The 17,809-nt window shown below is 38.9% G+C and overlaps 1 protein-coding gene, 1 long non-coding RNA gene and 1 pseudogene across 2 annotated transcripts in view; 2 read left to right on the top strand and 1 right to left on the bottom strand.

Annotated features, from left to right (window-relative positions):
• LOC138836380 (uncharacterized) overlaps positions 1–17,809 on the top strand; it is a 30,290-nt gene that overhangs the window by 1,743 nt on the left and 10,738 nt on the right. The gene's annotated exons all lie outside the window — the stretch shown is intronic.
• LOC138836538 (cyclin-G1 pseudogene) lies at positions 3,142–3,948 on the top strand (annotated as a pseudogene).
• The window catches only part of Acer3 (alkaline ceramidase 3), a 109,445-nt gene continuing 98,895 nt past the window's right edge, over positions 7,260–17,809 (bottom strand). Inside the window, exons 9-11 of the mRNA XM_070034955.1 lie at positions 17,496–17,600; positions 11,568–11,613; positions 7,260–11,007 (exon numbers count right to left, since the gene is read on the bottom strand). Of these exons, the coding sequence (XP_069891056.1) occupies positions 10,954–11,007; positions 11,568–11,613; positions 17,496–17,600 (205 nt within the window). The 3' untranslated portion in view covers positions 7,260–10,953. The remainder of the gene's footprint in view (positions 11,008–11,567; positions 11,614–17,495; positions 17,601–17,809) is intronic.

A 17,809-nucleotide genomic window follows, 5' to 3' on the forward strand; every position in this document is an offset into this window, starting at 1 on the left:
AGGAAGATCTGGATGAGAGGCAAAGGAGGGGGAAAGAGTAATGGGAGGAAGGAGAGAGAGGGAAGGGGCTAAGCACAGGTTTCAAATGGTGAGATATGTCTAGAGGATTAGGGACAGCTGAAGATTTATTGGCAACTTCATGGATGGGAGTGGGGAGCATGGATTAAATCTGGGCACAGTTGAGGGCAAGAGAGCAGCACCAGGGAGAGAGACAGGACCACATTCCTCCCCAGACTGAGTCCCAGTGGTGGTGATCTCAGTGCCCAGGATTGTCATAGGGCATCTATCTGCAGATTGACTGGCTTTTTCCTCCTTAGCATGTATCTTTGGGAAATTTTAGGATGAGGTGGAAAGGCAGGCCAGAGGGGGTGTGGTTACTGGAATGAAAGAGTGGCCAGCGCGGATCTCTGACATATGAACTAGGTAGTATTTGGAAGGATGGCTTCCACAAGGTGTGTGCCATTCAGAGGAAGGATTCGAAGACAACTTTCTGTTTCAGATCTTTCTTACACAAATTGTGTGGTGCAGAAAGTCTCAGTCCAATGTCTGCCACACCTTAGCCCTAAGAATGAGTGGGAAAAGAGAAAAAGCTGTCCCACCTCCAAGACAAACAGATTATGAGGAAGAAGAACGTTGTTGCATGGGTGAGTATGGTCTAGAAGTTTGGCTGAGTCCTCATGGCTGTTCAGAAGTTTGTAGGTAGCCTTGCAAGAAAAATCTGGTTCAGAAACTGTTAAAATTAGACTCTACCCAAGGATGCCAACCCTATGACATTCCTATACTTCTCAAATGTAGACTTCAAAATTCAGGTAAGGGACCTGGCCACAATCACATAGTTTTTCACTAGAGGACTAGGATCCCAATACAGGCCTTGAGACACCAAGGAGATAATGTATCTAGTAATCATGCCATCAGGATGAATGCCAATGGGTTCCAGGTGAGAGCCTATGCTCCAGGGTTACTGTCCCCCACCCCTTAAGCTGGTCATATAGCCTGCTCTGCCAATAGTCACACCCAGCTCAGCCAATGGCATCTGCAGACTCCAAGGAACTAGAGCTCAGGCCCTCACTAGGCTTCCCCAGGTGGCTGGGTATGCTATCTGGCTTGAGGTGTCCTTGCTTTCAAAATTCTCCCACCCAATCCTGAAATGGCTTATTTTTGAAGACTCAGTCTGAGCTCCTCTTCTTGTCCTCCATGATCTTACTCACCATTCTTAAATGTATCCTTTCAGCTCCATGTTTAACGTCCTTATGCTATCAGGATGTTTCAGACTTCTCATCCAATAAATCCCACTGGGTATAGTGGTACCTGACTGTAATCCCAGCACTCAAGAGACTGAGGGAGGAGGAGCATCACAACTTCAAGCACAGCCTGAGCTACACAGTGATACCGATGTGTGTGTGTGTGTGTGTTTTGAGACAGGGTGAAAAAAAAAAAGACCTAACAAATCAAATCCCAAACTAGAATATAGTTACACACTATAACTTACCCTAAATCTCCCCATATAACTCAATTTGATTTTCCATCTCTATAGTCCTTCACCAGGACTGTTTTACTTCTATTTGCTGCAAGTCTTCATTGTCTCTGCTTAGTCAACACTACAGTTTCAAGAGCTTTCAAAATTCTAATTCTTCAGATGGCTTTCAAAGCCATTGTATGAATTAATTCCCACCCAACTCTCCAGACACTCCCTTCCTGCCCTCTCTGCCGTAACCTGTTTACTTACAATTCTGTTTTGGCCTCCCAAGTGCTGCTGTTACAGATGTGTACCACCATGCCTGGCTTCCTTCTTTGGTTTTTGATATGGAGGTCTCCCTACTCCAGTGCCCAAATGAACATTCTAGGAACTCTCTACAATCTTCCTCTATGATACTCCAAATGTAAGTCATTTTACTGACAGTAGATTGGCTGGATAGTCACATACTAGGGTTCAATGAGTGAATTCTCTTTCTCTCCTACTAGTTCAACATTTTTCTTTGAGAATCCAGCCCTGCTTTTGTACTTGGCCATCTAGGAAGACACAGTTGGTAAACTTCAGTCATTCAGAAGTTGAAATGAGAAATGAGGGTGACTCCAGTCTAAGCTAGAGAGGAGCCCAGAGAGAGCTCATAAACCTGGTTAATCAGATGATGAATAGGTGTAGGTAGGGAGCATGTGTCACAGTGGCACTAGGAAGGAATGTAGAGTTCAGATGTATATGTAAAACAACTTTAAATCTTGACTTCTTTTCAGTCTTCTCTATCACAAAGCATATCCCACATGGCTCTACAAATTCACCTGTTTTGACAGACAAGAGTTCCTGTTTGCCTCATGTTCACATCCATCTATTTTTCCAGGCAAGGTGCCCATGCCTAACACACAAAGGAAGGACCAGCCGAAGAACCAACCATATGGTCAGGGGTGACTGAAATGATCATTTTATCAGGCTTGGCTTGGAAAGCTAATATTTGAAAAGCTGTAGTATAGCACAGTGGCAAGTTGTAAGAAATTGCTCATTTGTTTTACACCGTATAGGTCAAACAAGGAAATCATCAACATATATGGCTTATGCAGTATGACTTTTCTGTTCCCAATATGCTCTGCTTCATAGTAGGAAACTAGGTCAGGTGTTTACACAACAGCTCTCTGGTTGAGTATGCTGTATATTTATAGGTCATAAAGGTTTAAAAGTAAAGTTACTGGCTTTTACATTTGCAGCGTAGGTTTATGTTTGTGGGTTCTACTGTAGTACAGTCATGAGTGGAACAGCAAATTGGGCCTATTAAGTTTACTTCCAGCAGGGTTTGTTGTTAGCCTTAAGTAAATTAGCAAAAGGTGTGTACTGAAATGCAATCTACTCAGCTTAAATGATGTGTTGTGGGAAGCTAACTACTCCAACTGGACAGTGACCAAACTGTATGAAGTGGCCTTACCTTCCATCAATGAACAGTCATTATAATCATACCAGAGAATTGTAAGGGACAGGGTTGTCTGGGAGGCTCAGTGGAGCCCTCCATCCAGGACAGCTGGCCCTTCCTGGGCCTTCCCACCCAGGCCCACAGGTCCCTTTGCCTTGTAGGCCTCTAGTGTCTGGTTTTGGGGCAAAATGAGAGCAAACCTGGGGAGGGAGCAGACTTCCAGGAAGCTGCTGGCGCTGTCAAGATGATAGAGGTATCAACAACACCTAATGCCTAGAATCTGCTATACCAGCTGCTGAACACTCCTCGAACAGGAATCTAGAAGTCTGTGGCTTAAGACTGATGGAGTCTGCCCATGATAATGGCCTCAGGATGACTATGAGACTCAGGGACTTCGAAGTAAAAGATCTCTGAGCCGGACTCAGTACTTTGGCTTTGTTTGACAGAGATTTTCTCTAAGTGTGAATTTACTGGACAGATTCCTGTCTAAAACGTAGGTACAGCCCAAGCACCTTGGGTGTGTTGTCCTGAGCTGCTTTTACTTGGCTGTAAAGTCAATAGAAGAGGAAAGGAATGTCCCTTTGGCAACTGACTTGAGCTGAATAAGTCAGTATCGATGTACAGTTTCAGACTTTGATGAGAATGGGAAAGACTTGTCTTGGAGAAGGAGTGTTGGACAGTTCAAGCTACAAGGGCCTTTCAGTTTCTACAACTCTCTTCTTCCTGCATTCAGGAGATCTTGCTATCTGAAAGAAAAAATACATTTGATTTGGAAAGACTAGAAGCTCAACTTAAGGCATGTCACTGCAGGATTATATTTTCTAAAGCAAAGCCTTTGGTGTTGGCACTATTCATCATGTGCCTGGAGATCCAGGCACAGAAGATTATAGAATTAACAGAGGGTGGTGAATGCCTTCAGAAACATTCCAAGATAAGTGGTCGGGATTTGATCTTCTGGTAAGAGCTTGTATCCAAGTGTTTAACTGAATATTCATCAAACAAGTGCTCCAAACCAAACATTCAGAAGTTGAAGTAGATTGTTTCCGGGTAGACCTTATAGGAATAAAACATTACTAGACGTCTTACTTGAAATAGTAGCATTTAATATTTTCACCTGCAATAGATGAATGCTAAAATATTGCCTAGATTATGGATTAGATAAAAATACATTATTCTAGTATTTTCTAGAAAAAAACAATAGTGGTTTGGCAAATCAAATGGAAAAGGTGATTAAACAGACAAGATTACCTGAAAATGGTTCCTTGTAGAGATTCAATACAATCTGTATGTTTATTAAATAACTGCTTGTAGAACATATAGTTGTAACAGATAAACTAGGAAATGTTCTATTGGCTTGAAAGCATTATCTGTTAGTCACACTGATAAGTGACTCTGATATATCAAAAGCATGGAACTGCTTGAGAGTAACCCACACCCAATCAGTATGCTAAATAGAAACTGATTGTAGTTGCTATTTTTTTATTTTGGGCTTTTTTAAACTGTGTTTTTTGTTTGTTTGTTTTCTTTTGGGGTTCTAGGGATCCAACCCAGGGCATAGCACTTGCTAGGCAAGTGCTTTGCACTGAGCCACATCCCAGCCTCTTGCTGTCTTTTAGAATAGCTTTTTTTTTCATTTGTAAGAATGACTTAGCTCTAAAAAGAGGTAAAAAGAAACCAGAAAAGGACAGTGTGGAAAGAACATTGACCTTTTTCCTTTTAGAAAATAAGAGAAGCAATATATATATATATATGTATATATGTGTGTGTATACACACACACACACACACACACACACACACACACACACACACACACACACACACACACACACATGCCTATTCAGCTTATTTGGCTTTGGCAACTAGCTTACAGTGTTGTTTTAGATGATGTGAGGAAAAATAGTCAGAAGACCTCAACTTTCTGTATCAACTCAAAAGCTGAGTGCAACTAGGACTTTTAGATTTTTACAGAATAGGATAGGTTTCCTTTGTTAAATATAAAAATAAAATCATGGACCTTACTCATAGTAAATTTCTCAGGAGTTTAGGCACTTTACTGCAGGCTGTTGCCAAATCTGATAAAATTTATGTGAAAAATAATTTTATGAAATATTAAAACACAAGTCCTATGATGACATTCAGCAAAGTGAACGTGTGAAGTATATATTTTCATTATGAAAAATACACAGAGAAGTCTGGTGCTGGTAGCTCATGCCTGAATCCTAGCTACTCAAGAGGCTGAGATCTGAGGATCACAGTTTGAAGCTATCCTGGAAGGGAAAGTGAGACTGTTATCTCCAATTAACTACTCCCCCCAAAAAGCAAAAGTGGAGCTGTGGCTCACTAGTCTTGAGCAAAAAAGCCCTAGGACTGGCACATATTAAAATAAAAAAGAAAAAAAAGGAAGGAAGGAAGGACGGAAGGAAGGAAGGAAGGACGGAAGGAAGGAAGGAAATACACAGAGATGTAAAGTAAAGCAGGCCTGCTGTACTTCCACATTCCACAACGCTCATTTGATGGGGTCTAGAGCCGGTGAAGCAAACTCCAGGAGCCAGAGTTTGAGACTATTCAGTTTCAGTCCCACATTTCTTCCCCCTTCCTAGTGATTCTGAGGATAGAACTCAGGGCATTAGCACATGCTAGGCAAGCACTCTATTATGGAGCTATATTCCCAGACCTTATTATTGTTTCAACCATGCTTTAAAAAGTAAATACAGCCAAACTTCTGAAAACTGGATTTGGCCTGTGGACTACAGTTTGCCAACCTCTGGGCTGGAGCTCTTTGATAGTGTAATAATTAAAAAAAATCTTTTTCTTTCAGGTTGCAAATGATCTCTGTATTTTTATTTTTATTTATTTATTTTGTTGGTCATGGGGCTTGAACTCTGGGCCTGGACGATGTCCCTCAGCTCTTCAGCTCAAGGCGAGCACTCTACCACTTGAACTACAGTGCCACTTTGGTCTTTCCTGCTTTGAACCTTGATCCTCAGATCTCAGCCTCCTGAGTAGCTAGGATTACAGGTGTGAGCCACTGGTGCCCGGCTTTGATCTCTGTATTTTTACAGAGAACTTAAAATTTTCTCTAATAAAGGTGCTCTGTGGCATCCTTAGAATAAATTCTGCAAACTCAATTTAAACTTGATGATCTAACATTAACAGAAGTTTCAGAAACTTTATGACAATTTTGTGAATATTCAAGTTACCAATGACTCAATCTAGTTCAAGTATAAACAGTGTGCTCTTTAAAGCAATGGGGCAGATCACCATGAGCCAAGCTGTGCAGTGCAACCTGTTGTTGGCTCAACAACAAGGACAGCAGCTAAGCTAACAGAGTGAGAGGATGTAAAGTCACTTACAGTCCTGTAAGTGAATTCCTTGATTTGGACTTAAGGATTTTCCAGTACGGAATATGATGATCAATCTTTTCTACACTAGCAGCCAACCTGAACAGGTAGTCATTTGTTGGATTTAATTATAAATGAAGACTCTGAGAAACATTGGACATTTGCATTGTATTAGAAATTGGGTAGCTAAGAATACTGGCTGAATTCTTCAGGGATCTGATTGCCTATCCAACAAAGGACTTGCCTTGTGCTGGTCTCTCTTATAATCCTTACTTTTCTTTCAACATTGTTAAAAGTTTCAGGCAAAGGTTTATAGTCCAAGGCCAGAGTTTTATCTTCAGGGAAGTAGTATCCTGTGTGGATATGAAGCTGACTGGACTGGTAGTTTTGGAGACAAGGTTTAAGTCCAGTTAAGCACAATCATACAGGTTCTCAGCAACACCAGCAACTCCGGTTCTCCCGCAACCCCCATCCCCCCAATGGAAAAAAGAGCCAGTGGTGGTTCACACCTTTAATCCTAGCTACTTGGGACACCAGGAGGATATGAGACCTCATCTCAAAAACGTTATAGCAAGTATGCAAGTGTATGTGAGGCCTTGGGTTCAAATGTCAGAATCTGAATACATGATTAAAAAAAAATCAAGGAAATGATGTTAGCCTTCCCTCCAAATCATCCTTCTTAAAGGAAGTAAAAGTTTAAAAAGCAGCACTGCAGTTTCCTATTACATGAATCATGTTTGTTTTTTCAAATCACTTTACAGCTCTTTCCCTATTTAGCTGCAAATGGTCACAACAGTGAAAAGACTGTAATCCTCAGACATGAAACACAAGACATGTCAAACTAATTATATAATACCTTTCTTTGAATGATGTAAAATATAAGACAGAAGTAGATCTGCAAATAGCTACAAAACTGTCAATTTGGGTTAAAATGTTCTCTTTGAAACATGTTTTAACAAAATGCTTAAATAGGGATACAGGTTGACTCACTGCAACAATGAGATGCACAAGACACTATGTTGAAAAACAAACTTTACAATTTAGGTTGGGGAGGGAAGGGATGGTAGGGGAAAAACAAAGGAGGAGGTAACAATGCTTGATAGGAAATGGACTCATTACCTTGCTCATGTAACTGTAACACTTCTGTACAGTATTTTTACAATAAAAAACAAGAAACATGTTTTACACAAATGCTTATCCAGTAGCATATCATACTCCACAGGCCAAAAGAACTTCCTATCTTATCAATTGGAATTGGAAGCTGAAAACATCATATTTAGCAACAATTGAGAAACTGCTTTTAAGAGCAAAACAATGTGGAACTCATAGGACTCAGAAGAGAAACTTACATTATTAGACCCTTTAGGGATATTAATTAAATTCAGAACATACTTGTATAACAGGATTTACTTTTATAAGCATTCAGAGATTTTTCATGCCCTAGGTACTGGCTTTTTGGTTCTCAATTTTGTGAGTCATACCTTCTCTTCCCAGTATAAGAAAAACTCTGTAAATAACACCCAGATTATTCTAGGATTTTGCATTTTTTGTTAAATCATAATATCGATATCTACTATTTGAAATCCCTCCAGCTGATCAGTATATCACAAAGGTAAGATATCTCTTCAGCAGGTGGGATGTTTTAGGAAAGCTCATGTTGGAGGTATGGGAAAAACTGATTAATCAGATTAAAACAAACACTTTCACCTAGTTTTTACTTAAAAAAAAAAACCCAAAAAATCAAAACCAGCAAATTGCTTTTGGTTTCCAAAGTGGAAATGGCAGCATGCGTATATTCAAAGGTGAGGAAACTGCTTCTTGCACAAAGTCCTAAAGTATTAATGTTTTATAAAATGGATTTTTTCCAGGCTCACATTCTTTATATCAGTCACTTGATGCTAAGGTAAGCACCTTTTAACATCAGGTAACTTACAAATTACTACTTGCTCAGTAGGAAACAGACTTTTGCTATATTCTAGCTAAGAGGAAGTTTTCTATGCAAATGAAGAGGAGGGAGGTAAATAGAAATCTAACTCTGTAAAATCCACTCAGAATCCAAGAAGTTAAAAAAGAAAGCCATTGAAATAAAGGCAAATTAGCAATAGTTTATAGATCATCAGTGATTTCTCACATTGGGGCACAGAAACAAAGTTTTCAATATGTTATTTTGTGCTAATTAGAAGGGCCACAATGTCAGGTACAATGGTCCTGGAAATGTAAAGATTTCAGTTTTCATTGAACACATATAAATTGTTTTATTCTAGGCTTTACTGTAGTCTTGCTTTACAACTGACATAAAGGTCTTTAAGATATGGCTATCCAGAGATGCCCATAGCTCTCCAGTGAGGTGTGGGGCAGCTTACTGAAAAAGTAACCACTGGTGGTGGTGAGTGAATGGCACATTGAACAAACTGCTCTAAATGGCAGTCTTGGGGTGTGCTCTCAGTGCCAGTAACCTGACCTCTATCCTGCACAACTTCTGTTTTACAATGTCGCAGCATTGTCAGGAAAGTTGTGTCTTTGTTCCTATACAGAAATTCCTTGTTCCTATGAGCAAATCCTTTGTTCCTATATAATTTTTTTCCCTCAGTACTGAGGTTTAAACTCAAGGCTTCATGCTTGCTAGGCAGGTGTTGTACTACTTGAACCGTGTCTCCAATGCCCAATACAGAAAAATTTTTGTAAGGAATATTTGACTGAATGTTACAAAAATAAATTCAGCTGGGTGCTGATGGCACACATCTATAATCCTAACTACTCAGGAGGCTGAGATCTGAGTATCTTGGTTCAAAGCCAGCCCAGAGAGGAATGTGTGTTAGGCTCTTATTTCTAACCACGAGAAAACTGCAAGTAAGTAGAGCTGTGGCTCAAAGTTGTAGAACACTAGAATTGAACAGAAAGTTCAGAGATAGAACCCAGGCCCTGACTTCAAGCCCCATGATCAACAAAAACCAAACAAAACATTCATTAAAAAGTGACAGTTCAGGGGCTGGGAAGGTGGCTCAGTGGTAGAGCGCTTGCCTTGCATGCTTGAGGCCCTGGGTTCGATTCCTCAGCACCACATAAGCAAAAAGAAAAAAGCCGGAAGTGGCGCTGTGGCTCAAGTGGTAGAGCGCTAGCCTTGAGCTGAAGAGCTGAGGGACAGCGCCCAGGTCCAGAGTTCAGGCCCCACAACCGGACCCAAAAAAAAAAAAAAGTGACAGTTCAAAGTGGTTGCAAGTGAATGTAACAATATATGAAGTTAGAATTTTCCATTAAAAAAAAAAGCATTTTTATGGAGTACATTGGAACTGTTTGGTTTTATTTTCTCCTAAGCACATCCAAAGTTCTGTTAGATTTGTTTTGGCAAGTGGTTTTTAAAAATATAAAAGCAGGTGGAAATACCTGCCTAAATGGCATGTTGCGATGTTAAGTGCAGGAAAATAGGACTTGGACTAAAACTAAGGCTAACAGGTGAAGGAAACATTTTTTTCCCTTTCATTTACTAGGGCTACTTACTGAATATTGTAAAAATGAAATACGTTACCAACTTTTGTAACTTTTTCCTTTTGAAGCTGTAGCTTAAGATGTAAGCAGTGAATGTCTTTTTGTTTGATAAGTGATTGAATTTCCTAAACATTCAAAGCACTGATGTTTCTTAGCATTGTAACTTTTAGATATATGTTATAAGTCTGAGCTATTTCAATCCATAAATATATATATTTCCCTCAAAAAATGGAGGAGGAGGTATTTTAATGAGTTTTACGTAATAAAGCTTTAGATCCTGACCATTTCATCTAGTTAACCTGACATACTTCCCTAAGAATAACTATGACCTCTCTGAGAACAGGTAAATATCCCAAAATGTAAAAAAGTCAGCGTTTTATGATATTCTCTGGTAACTTCAAGTTAACTAAGAAGGATGGGATGTGAGTAGGCTAGATCACCAATAATATTGGCCTAGCCATAAAAACATAGACAACTTAAAAGATCTTTACAGAGCAGCCAGAATTTACAGAATGCTGACTGGAGGGACAGTCTGTGGAGTTTGAGAAAATATACTAGATAATCCATCCACTCTGGCTGTGTTGCCACACAGACTGGAGCCTATAGTAAATGCTGGGAATTGAAAAGAATAGAACCCAGTGGCAGGCCAGAGTTTGCTATGTAACTTCAACAGGCACCAGGACAGAGAAGAAATGCCTAGAATTCCACAATTAGCTCTTTTAAAAAAACCTATTGGAAAACTATCTATGAGGTTAATGGTTAATATGACAACAGTATAAATCAAGGCTGATGCAGCTAAGTGCTGGCATCCAGATATGGGAGTTTGCCAGTCCTTGATAGCTGTTTTCATTAATTGAATATTAAGAAAGTTATAGCTCACATGCAACCCTTGTAAAAAAAAAAAGAGAGAGAAAAGATTAATTTCCAAAGACTGCTGTTAAGAAAAGCCAAATTTCCCAGGCATTCTTGAATATAACACATCGTATTTGTTTCTTTATAAACATCTTAGGATGAAGATGAGGAAAAATGAGCTAAAGCTAGGAGCTGATCACCCATCAGGCACATTCCTCATTCTCCATGGGGCTGGCAGCATTAGTTACAAAGTCTCTCCTCTGTTGCGATGATGGTCACGATGTATCTGAATGTGTAGGTCTTCTGGCTTTCTTATATTTTCTTCCAGGACTATGTATGGGAGGTGGCATTTTTTCCCCTTGGTAAAATAATTCATCAGTGATTCCTGAGACGCTCAAGCACAATCATTGGCCATATTCCGAAGAGAAACTGTGGCAATAAGGATAAAATAAGAGAAGATGATTGTCTTATGCCTGGAAAAGGATGAGAAAAAAATCCATGGGGCAGTGCCTAGAGTGTTGGTAGGTTTGCTAGTGACTGGGTAGTAGTCTGGGTACAGCACATTCCTTCCAGATTTGTACCACATCTCAGAAGTTATTTTCACTTAACTGATTTAAATGTATCAGAGATCTACTTTGTCAAGCATGGAAGTGGGCATTAAAATTGTAATCCTCAAAGCAACTCTATAATATAGCTATGAACAGCTCCATTCTATTGTTGAAGTATTTCAGGCTTAAAGAGATGTATCCAAGATAATTTAGTAGTAAATGGAAGATTTTTATCTTCTTGTTCCAAAGCCTGTGCTGACAGCACTCTATGCCCCCCTTTTTATCTCCTACATCCATCCCATTTTCCCCATATTTGCCTGTCAATACACACACAGACACACACACACACACACACACACACACACACACAGACACACACACACACACACACACACACACACACCTATCACTCCCCACCCCCACCCCAGGATATAGACTTACCTTTACTTTTGGCCTATATCTCAGGTAAAGTGTTCTTGTATATAAACTGAAAGAAAAAGAAGCAGGAAGAAGCTCTTTAGAATAATTTTTAATTCATAAAAACTGGCTTACCAACAAGTCTAACCATAGTGCCTTTGTATATGCAAAGTTAAAAAAAAACCAATATTGGCATGTGTTTTGTTCAGTCATAGGAATTTTTTGAGGTTTAGTAATGTGATTTAAGCCTGGTGGCTCACACCGGTAATCCTAGCTACTCAGGAGGCTGAGATCTGAGGATCGAGGTTCAAAGCCAGCCCAGGAAGGAAAAGTCCATGAGACTTTTTATCTCTAATAAACCACACAAAAAACTGGAAGTCGTGTTGTGGCTCAAGTGGTAGAGTACTGGCCTTGAGCTGAAGAGCTCAGGGACAGCATCCAGGCCCAGAGTTCAAGCCCCATGACCAACCAAAAAAAAAATTATTATTAAGTGGTTGTATGAAGAGGTTTCTATTCCATAAGTGAGGTTTTATTTCTTGATCAATGTCACCTTTCCCATCATTTTGCCCATCTTTCCTCCCACTCCCATCCCTACCCTCAAGTTACATAGTTCAACTTTTACATAATATACATTGAATATACTGGCTGCATTTGCTCACCCTTTCTTGCTCCATTCTTGTGCCTCTTCCCTTTGCCTACCCCCTAAAACATGTTTCCACTTCCTGGTGTTCACTTTGTACAAAACTTTAGCTGTTCAGAGGAATTACACCTTTGGATTCCTCCCTTAAGTATGGTAAATATATCATCCTTTATTCAGTTTGTATGTATATGCATAGAGACCTGTATATGTTATTATGCGCATTTGTATTTTAGATCTAGCTTCCACACATGAGAGAAAATATGAGCTATTTGTCTCTTTTAACATGATTTTTTCTAGGTCCATCCATTTCCCTACAAATGACCTAGTATTATTCTAATAGATGAGTTAAATTCCATTGTATATATGTACCACATTTTCTTGATCCGCTTATCCATTGTAGGTTATCTGGGTTGTTTCCATAACTTGGCTATTGTGAATATTGCAGCAATAAATATGGATACACGTCTTTACCATATTGTGACTTGTAATACCCTGAGTAGATGACCAAGAGTAGTAAGGCTGGTTCGTAGGGTGGTTAGTTGTATGTTTAGGTTATTTTTTTTTTTTGAGGAATCTCCAAACTGCCTTCCAGAGTGGTTGTACTAGTTCACATTCCCACCAACAGTGTAATAGGGTTCCTTCTCCTCGGCATCCCCACTAGCATTTGTTATTGTTCATATTCTTGATGCTGGCCAATCTTACTGGAGTGAGATAGAATTTCAATGTTGTTTTGATGTGCATTTCCATTATGGTTGAGCATTTCCTCATGTTTACTTGCCATTCTTACTTCTTCTGAGAAATCTCTATTTAGCTCCTTTGCCCATTTATTAATTGGGTTGTTAATTTGGGGTGGGTGTAGTTTCTTTTTTTTGGGGGGGGTCCAGTTGTGGGGCCTGAACTCTGGGCCTGTGCGCTGTCCCTCAGCTCTTCAGCTCAAGGCTAGCGCTCTACCACTTGAGCCACAGTGCCACTTCCGGCCTTTTCTGCTTATGTGGTGCTGAGGAATCAAACCCAGGGCCTCATGCATGCAAGGCAAGCCTCTGCCACTGAGCCACTTTCCCAGCCCCAAGTTTCTTGAGTTTCTTGTATATTCTAGATATTAAACCTTTGTCATTATCAAGCATATTTTTGGGTACCTATCTTATACAACACTAAGCAAGATGTTTTAAGAAGACAGAAAGACAAGCTCATAGACCTCAGATGTTGTACTTTAGTTTTGAGTAACCCACTAATGCTTGATATGGTTTATTTCACAATGGTTGCTGTATTGTTAGAGATACATAGTAGCAGGAAATAAATACAGGTATGAGAAACTCAGAAAAGTAATGGGAAATGTCCTCAGTCTCCTTCAACACGAATTACCACCAGAGATGAGATTATCCTAAATTCAGTGCAGATAGCAAAGCACAGATGAATTTACCTCTGAAGAATTTATTGTACTATCTGTAATATGTAGCACATACAGTTTAATGTATAGTACATTATTTAAATGTATTTGAATAGTAGCATGTCATGAATACAAATATAAAACATATATAGCATTTCAACTAAGAAAGTAAAGATCAGAGAGTAGTTGGATAGGGGTAATTTTCTTTTTGTCCTTTTGAGACAGGGTCTTATGCAGCCTTTGCTTCCTGATTGCCAAGATTATAGATGTGTGCTCAGCAATTTTGAGCTCAGCAAATTTGAGTAATTTAATGTGACTATGATGTAGTTTACTGTACTTAAAACTGCAACTGTAAAAAGTCGTTATTTTGGTGTTATTTTTTGAATACTTGCTTTTTTTTTGATACTTGCTCTCTCTTAGGTTTTGACTTAAGTTTCATTTAACCTGACTAATCATTGATACTCTTAAGTATGTTATCCAAAAACTTAAATACTAAAAAAATGTTTACTGCAGAAAATGTTTTTGTATAACCTAGGCTGATATTATTTCAAAAGTTAAGTGCTGAAGCTTGGTGTGGTGCTGCATGTCTGTAATCCCAGCACTTGAGAGCTGGTGGCAAAAAGAGTATGATTTGGAGGCCAGCCTGGGCTACACTGCTAGTTCCAGGACAGCCTAGGATATATAATGAGATCTCTGAAATAAAGTAGGTCCTGTTCAATTTAATCATTTCAACCATCTACTGAATATTGAATACATTAGGAAATGGAGGCGCAGAGCCAAGTAACTAATTTGGCTCATGTGTGTTCACACAATCATGAAATGATGGAGCTGCACTTAGTGGCTGCTTTTACTAAAAAGCATGGACTGTTTTTTCACTTGGACCTGCAGATGTACAATAGGAAAAGGCTTGGCTTCTCTACGAAGTAAAAATAAATTTTGCAGCTGTTTCCTTTGACACCTTAAATTTTGCTTCAGGTTCTGGCTCAAATGCAGGTGGACATGTTAATTATTTAAGGAGTATTTATGTAGAGCTGACACTCTGCCCCCACTTCAGGAATGGTACCAAAGTACTAGTAGATATAGTGTGTGTGTGTGTGTGTGTGTGTGTGTGTGTGTGTGTGTAGTACTAGTAGATATAGTGTGTGTGTGTGTGTGTGTGTGTGTGTGTGTAAAATGGGTTATTGACAAAGACTTCTCCCTAAACCTCTCCCTCCCCAAGAACAGATGCCAACAAGTATTTGTACAACCTTTACCCACAACCCCAGCTCTTTCCATAGATATGGCATTTTTTGCAATTTACAGAGACAGTATAATCAATAGTTATAATGTCCTGTTCCAGAGCACTGGAGTAGTGCCTAAAAGTTTCCAGTCATTGCCTAACTAACTCCACCTTGCTGTTCTAACTTGTCCTTTCTCTTTTGTCATTCTCTACTCTGGTCACCTTCATTCCAGAAACAGGTCTGCTCAACACATCTGATCAAAGGACACCTTGTAATTAGAAACTATCCAGCCCTACTGCCTCTATGCAAGTTATAAAGAATATAACTTATTTTAAGATTTTTTTCCCTTTACTGAGCAGTCCATTTTGTCTTTATTCTTACTGTTTTGCTAAATTAAGTAACAATGGGGGGCTGAAAATGTGGCTTAGTGGTAGAGTGCTTGCCTAGCATGCATGAATCCCTGGGTTTAATTCCTTAGTACCACATAAATAGAAAAAGCCAGAAGTGGCACTGTGGCTCAAGTGGTAGAGTGCTAGACTTGAGCAAAAAAAGAAGTTCAGGGACAGTGCCCAAACCCTGAGTTAAAGCCCCTGGACTTGCAAAACAACAACAACGACAACAACAAAACCCCCAGCCCCCTCCCCCCAAAAAATGCCCAATAGGATAAGAACTCTTTTATTTAACATTATAAGAATGCTTTTTCTTGGCAAATTTTTAATTTCTTGGTAAATTTAATTTTTCTTGGGTAAATTCCTAGGAATATAGTAATTGTGATAAAATTGTCAATACTTTATTGGAAGTTCTGAAAGTTGAACTTAGAGCTTCATGATAGGCAAGCACTCTATTATCTTCAGCACAATATTTTGTCTTTATGAACACATCAAATTTTGAGAGGTAAAGTTTTGACTCAAGTGTTTGAGCACGTTCTTAGAAGAGTGACATCCTGTGTTCAAATCTTAGGATTGCCAAAAAAAAAAAAAAAATTCTGGAAAGGGCTGCACTGGCATGATGCTGGTGGCTTATACCTAAAATTCTTGATATTCAAGAGGCTGAGATTGAGTATCATGTTTCAAAGCCAGCCCAGGCAGAAAAGTCTGAGACTCTATCTCCAAAATAACCAACAAAAGTCAGGCTGGAGGCATGGTTCAAGTGGTTCAGAACCATCTGAGTGAGCTCAATAAGTGCAAGACCATTTTGAGCTCCAGTAGTGTCTCCTTCAAAGGCTTTCATTAATTTACCCTACCAAGAATATGTAGTCATATCATTTCTACTCTAGTCTGAAGAATACAGAAGGAATTTTCAAAATATTTGCTCAGTTTATAAAAAAACAAATTCTATTATTTAATATATTTTAACAGGTAATATAAGTAACTTGACAAAAACAAAAATACAAAAGAGTATACAGTAAAAAGGAAATTTCTTCCCTCCTGCCCTTCCATTCTTGTGCTTGGGATTGAACCCAGGGCACTCCACCACTAAGCTACATCCCCAGCTCTTGTCTTTTTGAAATAGGATCTGCTATGGATCACAGGCTAGCACAGACTTCTGATTCTCCTGCCTCTGCCTCCCAAGTGCTATGATTATATGCATGTGCCACCATGCATATCCCTGACCTCCAGTTCCTAGTTTCTTAGTCCAGAAATAAGTACTGTTACTATTGGTCCACATACTCTTACAGAATTCATGTCTTTACAATCATACATATCTATTAAGCTCTTTTTTCAGAAAAATGGATATGTCATTATTTTAGAGGACATTTCATTGAGTCTCAGGTAGACGTTTTTTATTTGCTCATTTACTACAATTATCTCAAAAACACATTTTTTTTCTTTTTGGAATTTAAAAGTAGTCTCAAACTTACAGAAAAAAATGGCAAGATTGGTGTGGTGAAGTTCTATATCCCTTCCATTCAGATTTACCATTTAACCATGAACCATGGTATGATTCATTCAATCATACCATCCCACACACCTTCACATACAAATACACATAAATACATGCATGTACACATATATACATATATAACTATTAACTATATAACTATGCAATACAACAATATAACTATAACTATTCTGAAGTCTTTATCTAAAATGATACTCCATTATCCCTGAATACTCCAGTGTATACTGCCACAAAATAAGAGCTCTCTCCTAAATCACAATGATATTGTGAACAGCTCACAGCCCATTTTTGCTGTAAAGGGCTGACCTTCATCACACTCTACTAGGAGAACACCAGGAGAAAAGGGCAATCAGTTCAGAGAGATATTTGCAGAAAGAAGAAAACTCTTTTGAGCCAATAATTCATGGCTTAGGTCTGGGCCATGAGCAACATTAAAGATTAAGTTGAAGGCCATTCTATATAACAAAAGTCTGTGCTCTTTCAGACCATCAAGTATCAATGAGAAATTAGTCAAGGCAGAAAGAAATTAGTCAAAGCACAAAGGTGTTACATGAAAAGTAAATGCTATGCATGTTTCTGCTAGGAACCTGGCTCAGAAAATAAAAAAAGACAAGTCATTGGGACAACTGGCAAAATGGACACGAGAAACATGCTTCCATGTACTTGGGGCAGAGTCAAAGCTGGAAATAAGTTTCCAGTTCCATATCTAACATTTATGTTTACACCAACCAGTCTGAAGAGCCAAAATGGAAAGAAAGGAAAACCCTTTCAATACTAGGTTAAAAATGGTCTGTATTTCCTACCTGAAAAGGATGTGGAGATAAGAACCAAGTCCTGTTAAAATATGCCACCATGCATGAAACTGTGTGCTAACGCCAAGAATAGGTGGCAGCTTCTTTCTAAAGTTCCTGTACAGAGAAGGAAAAATCAGTATGTTAAAATTTAAAACATTCAGCACTGGAGCGGACAGTATTGAAACAGTTCGAATTTTCACTTTCAAATATGGCAATTATTTAATTTTTTTAAGTCTGTGGTATTGTTTCTCAAAGCATACTAGTATTCCTACTAGAAACTTCATGAAGAAAGGAGTCAAGTTAATGTGGGAAATGTGGTTTAA

Source organism: Dipodomys merriami, unplaced genomic scaffold, assembly GCF_024711535.1.
Source record: "Dipodomys merriami isolate MVZ:Mamm:240054 unplaced genomic scaffold, mDipMer1.0.p SCAF_25, whole genome shotgun sequence".
Classification (NCBI taxonomy): Eukaryota; Metazoa; Chordata; class Mammalia; order Rodentia; family Heteromyidae; genus Dipodomys; species Dipodomys merriami.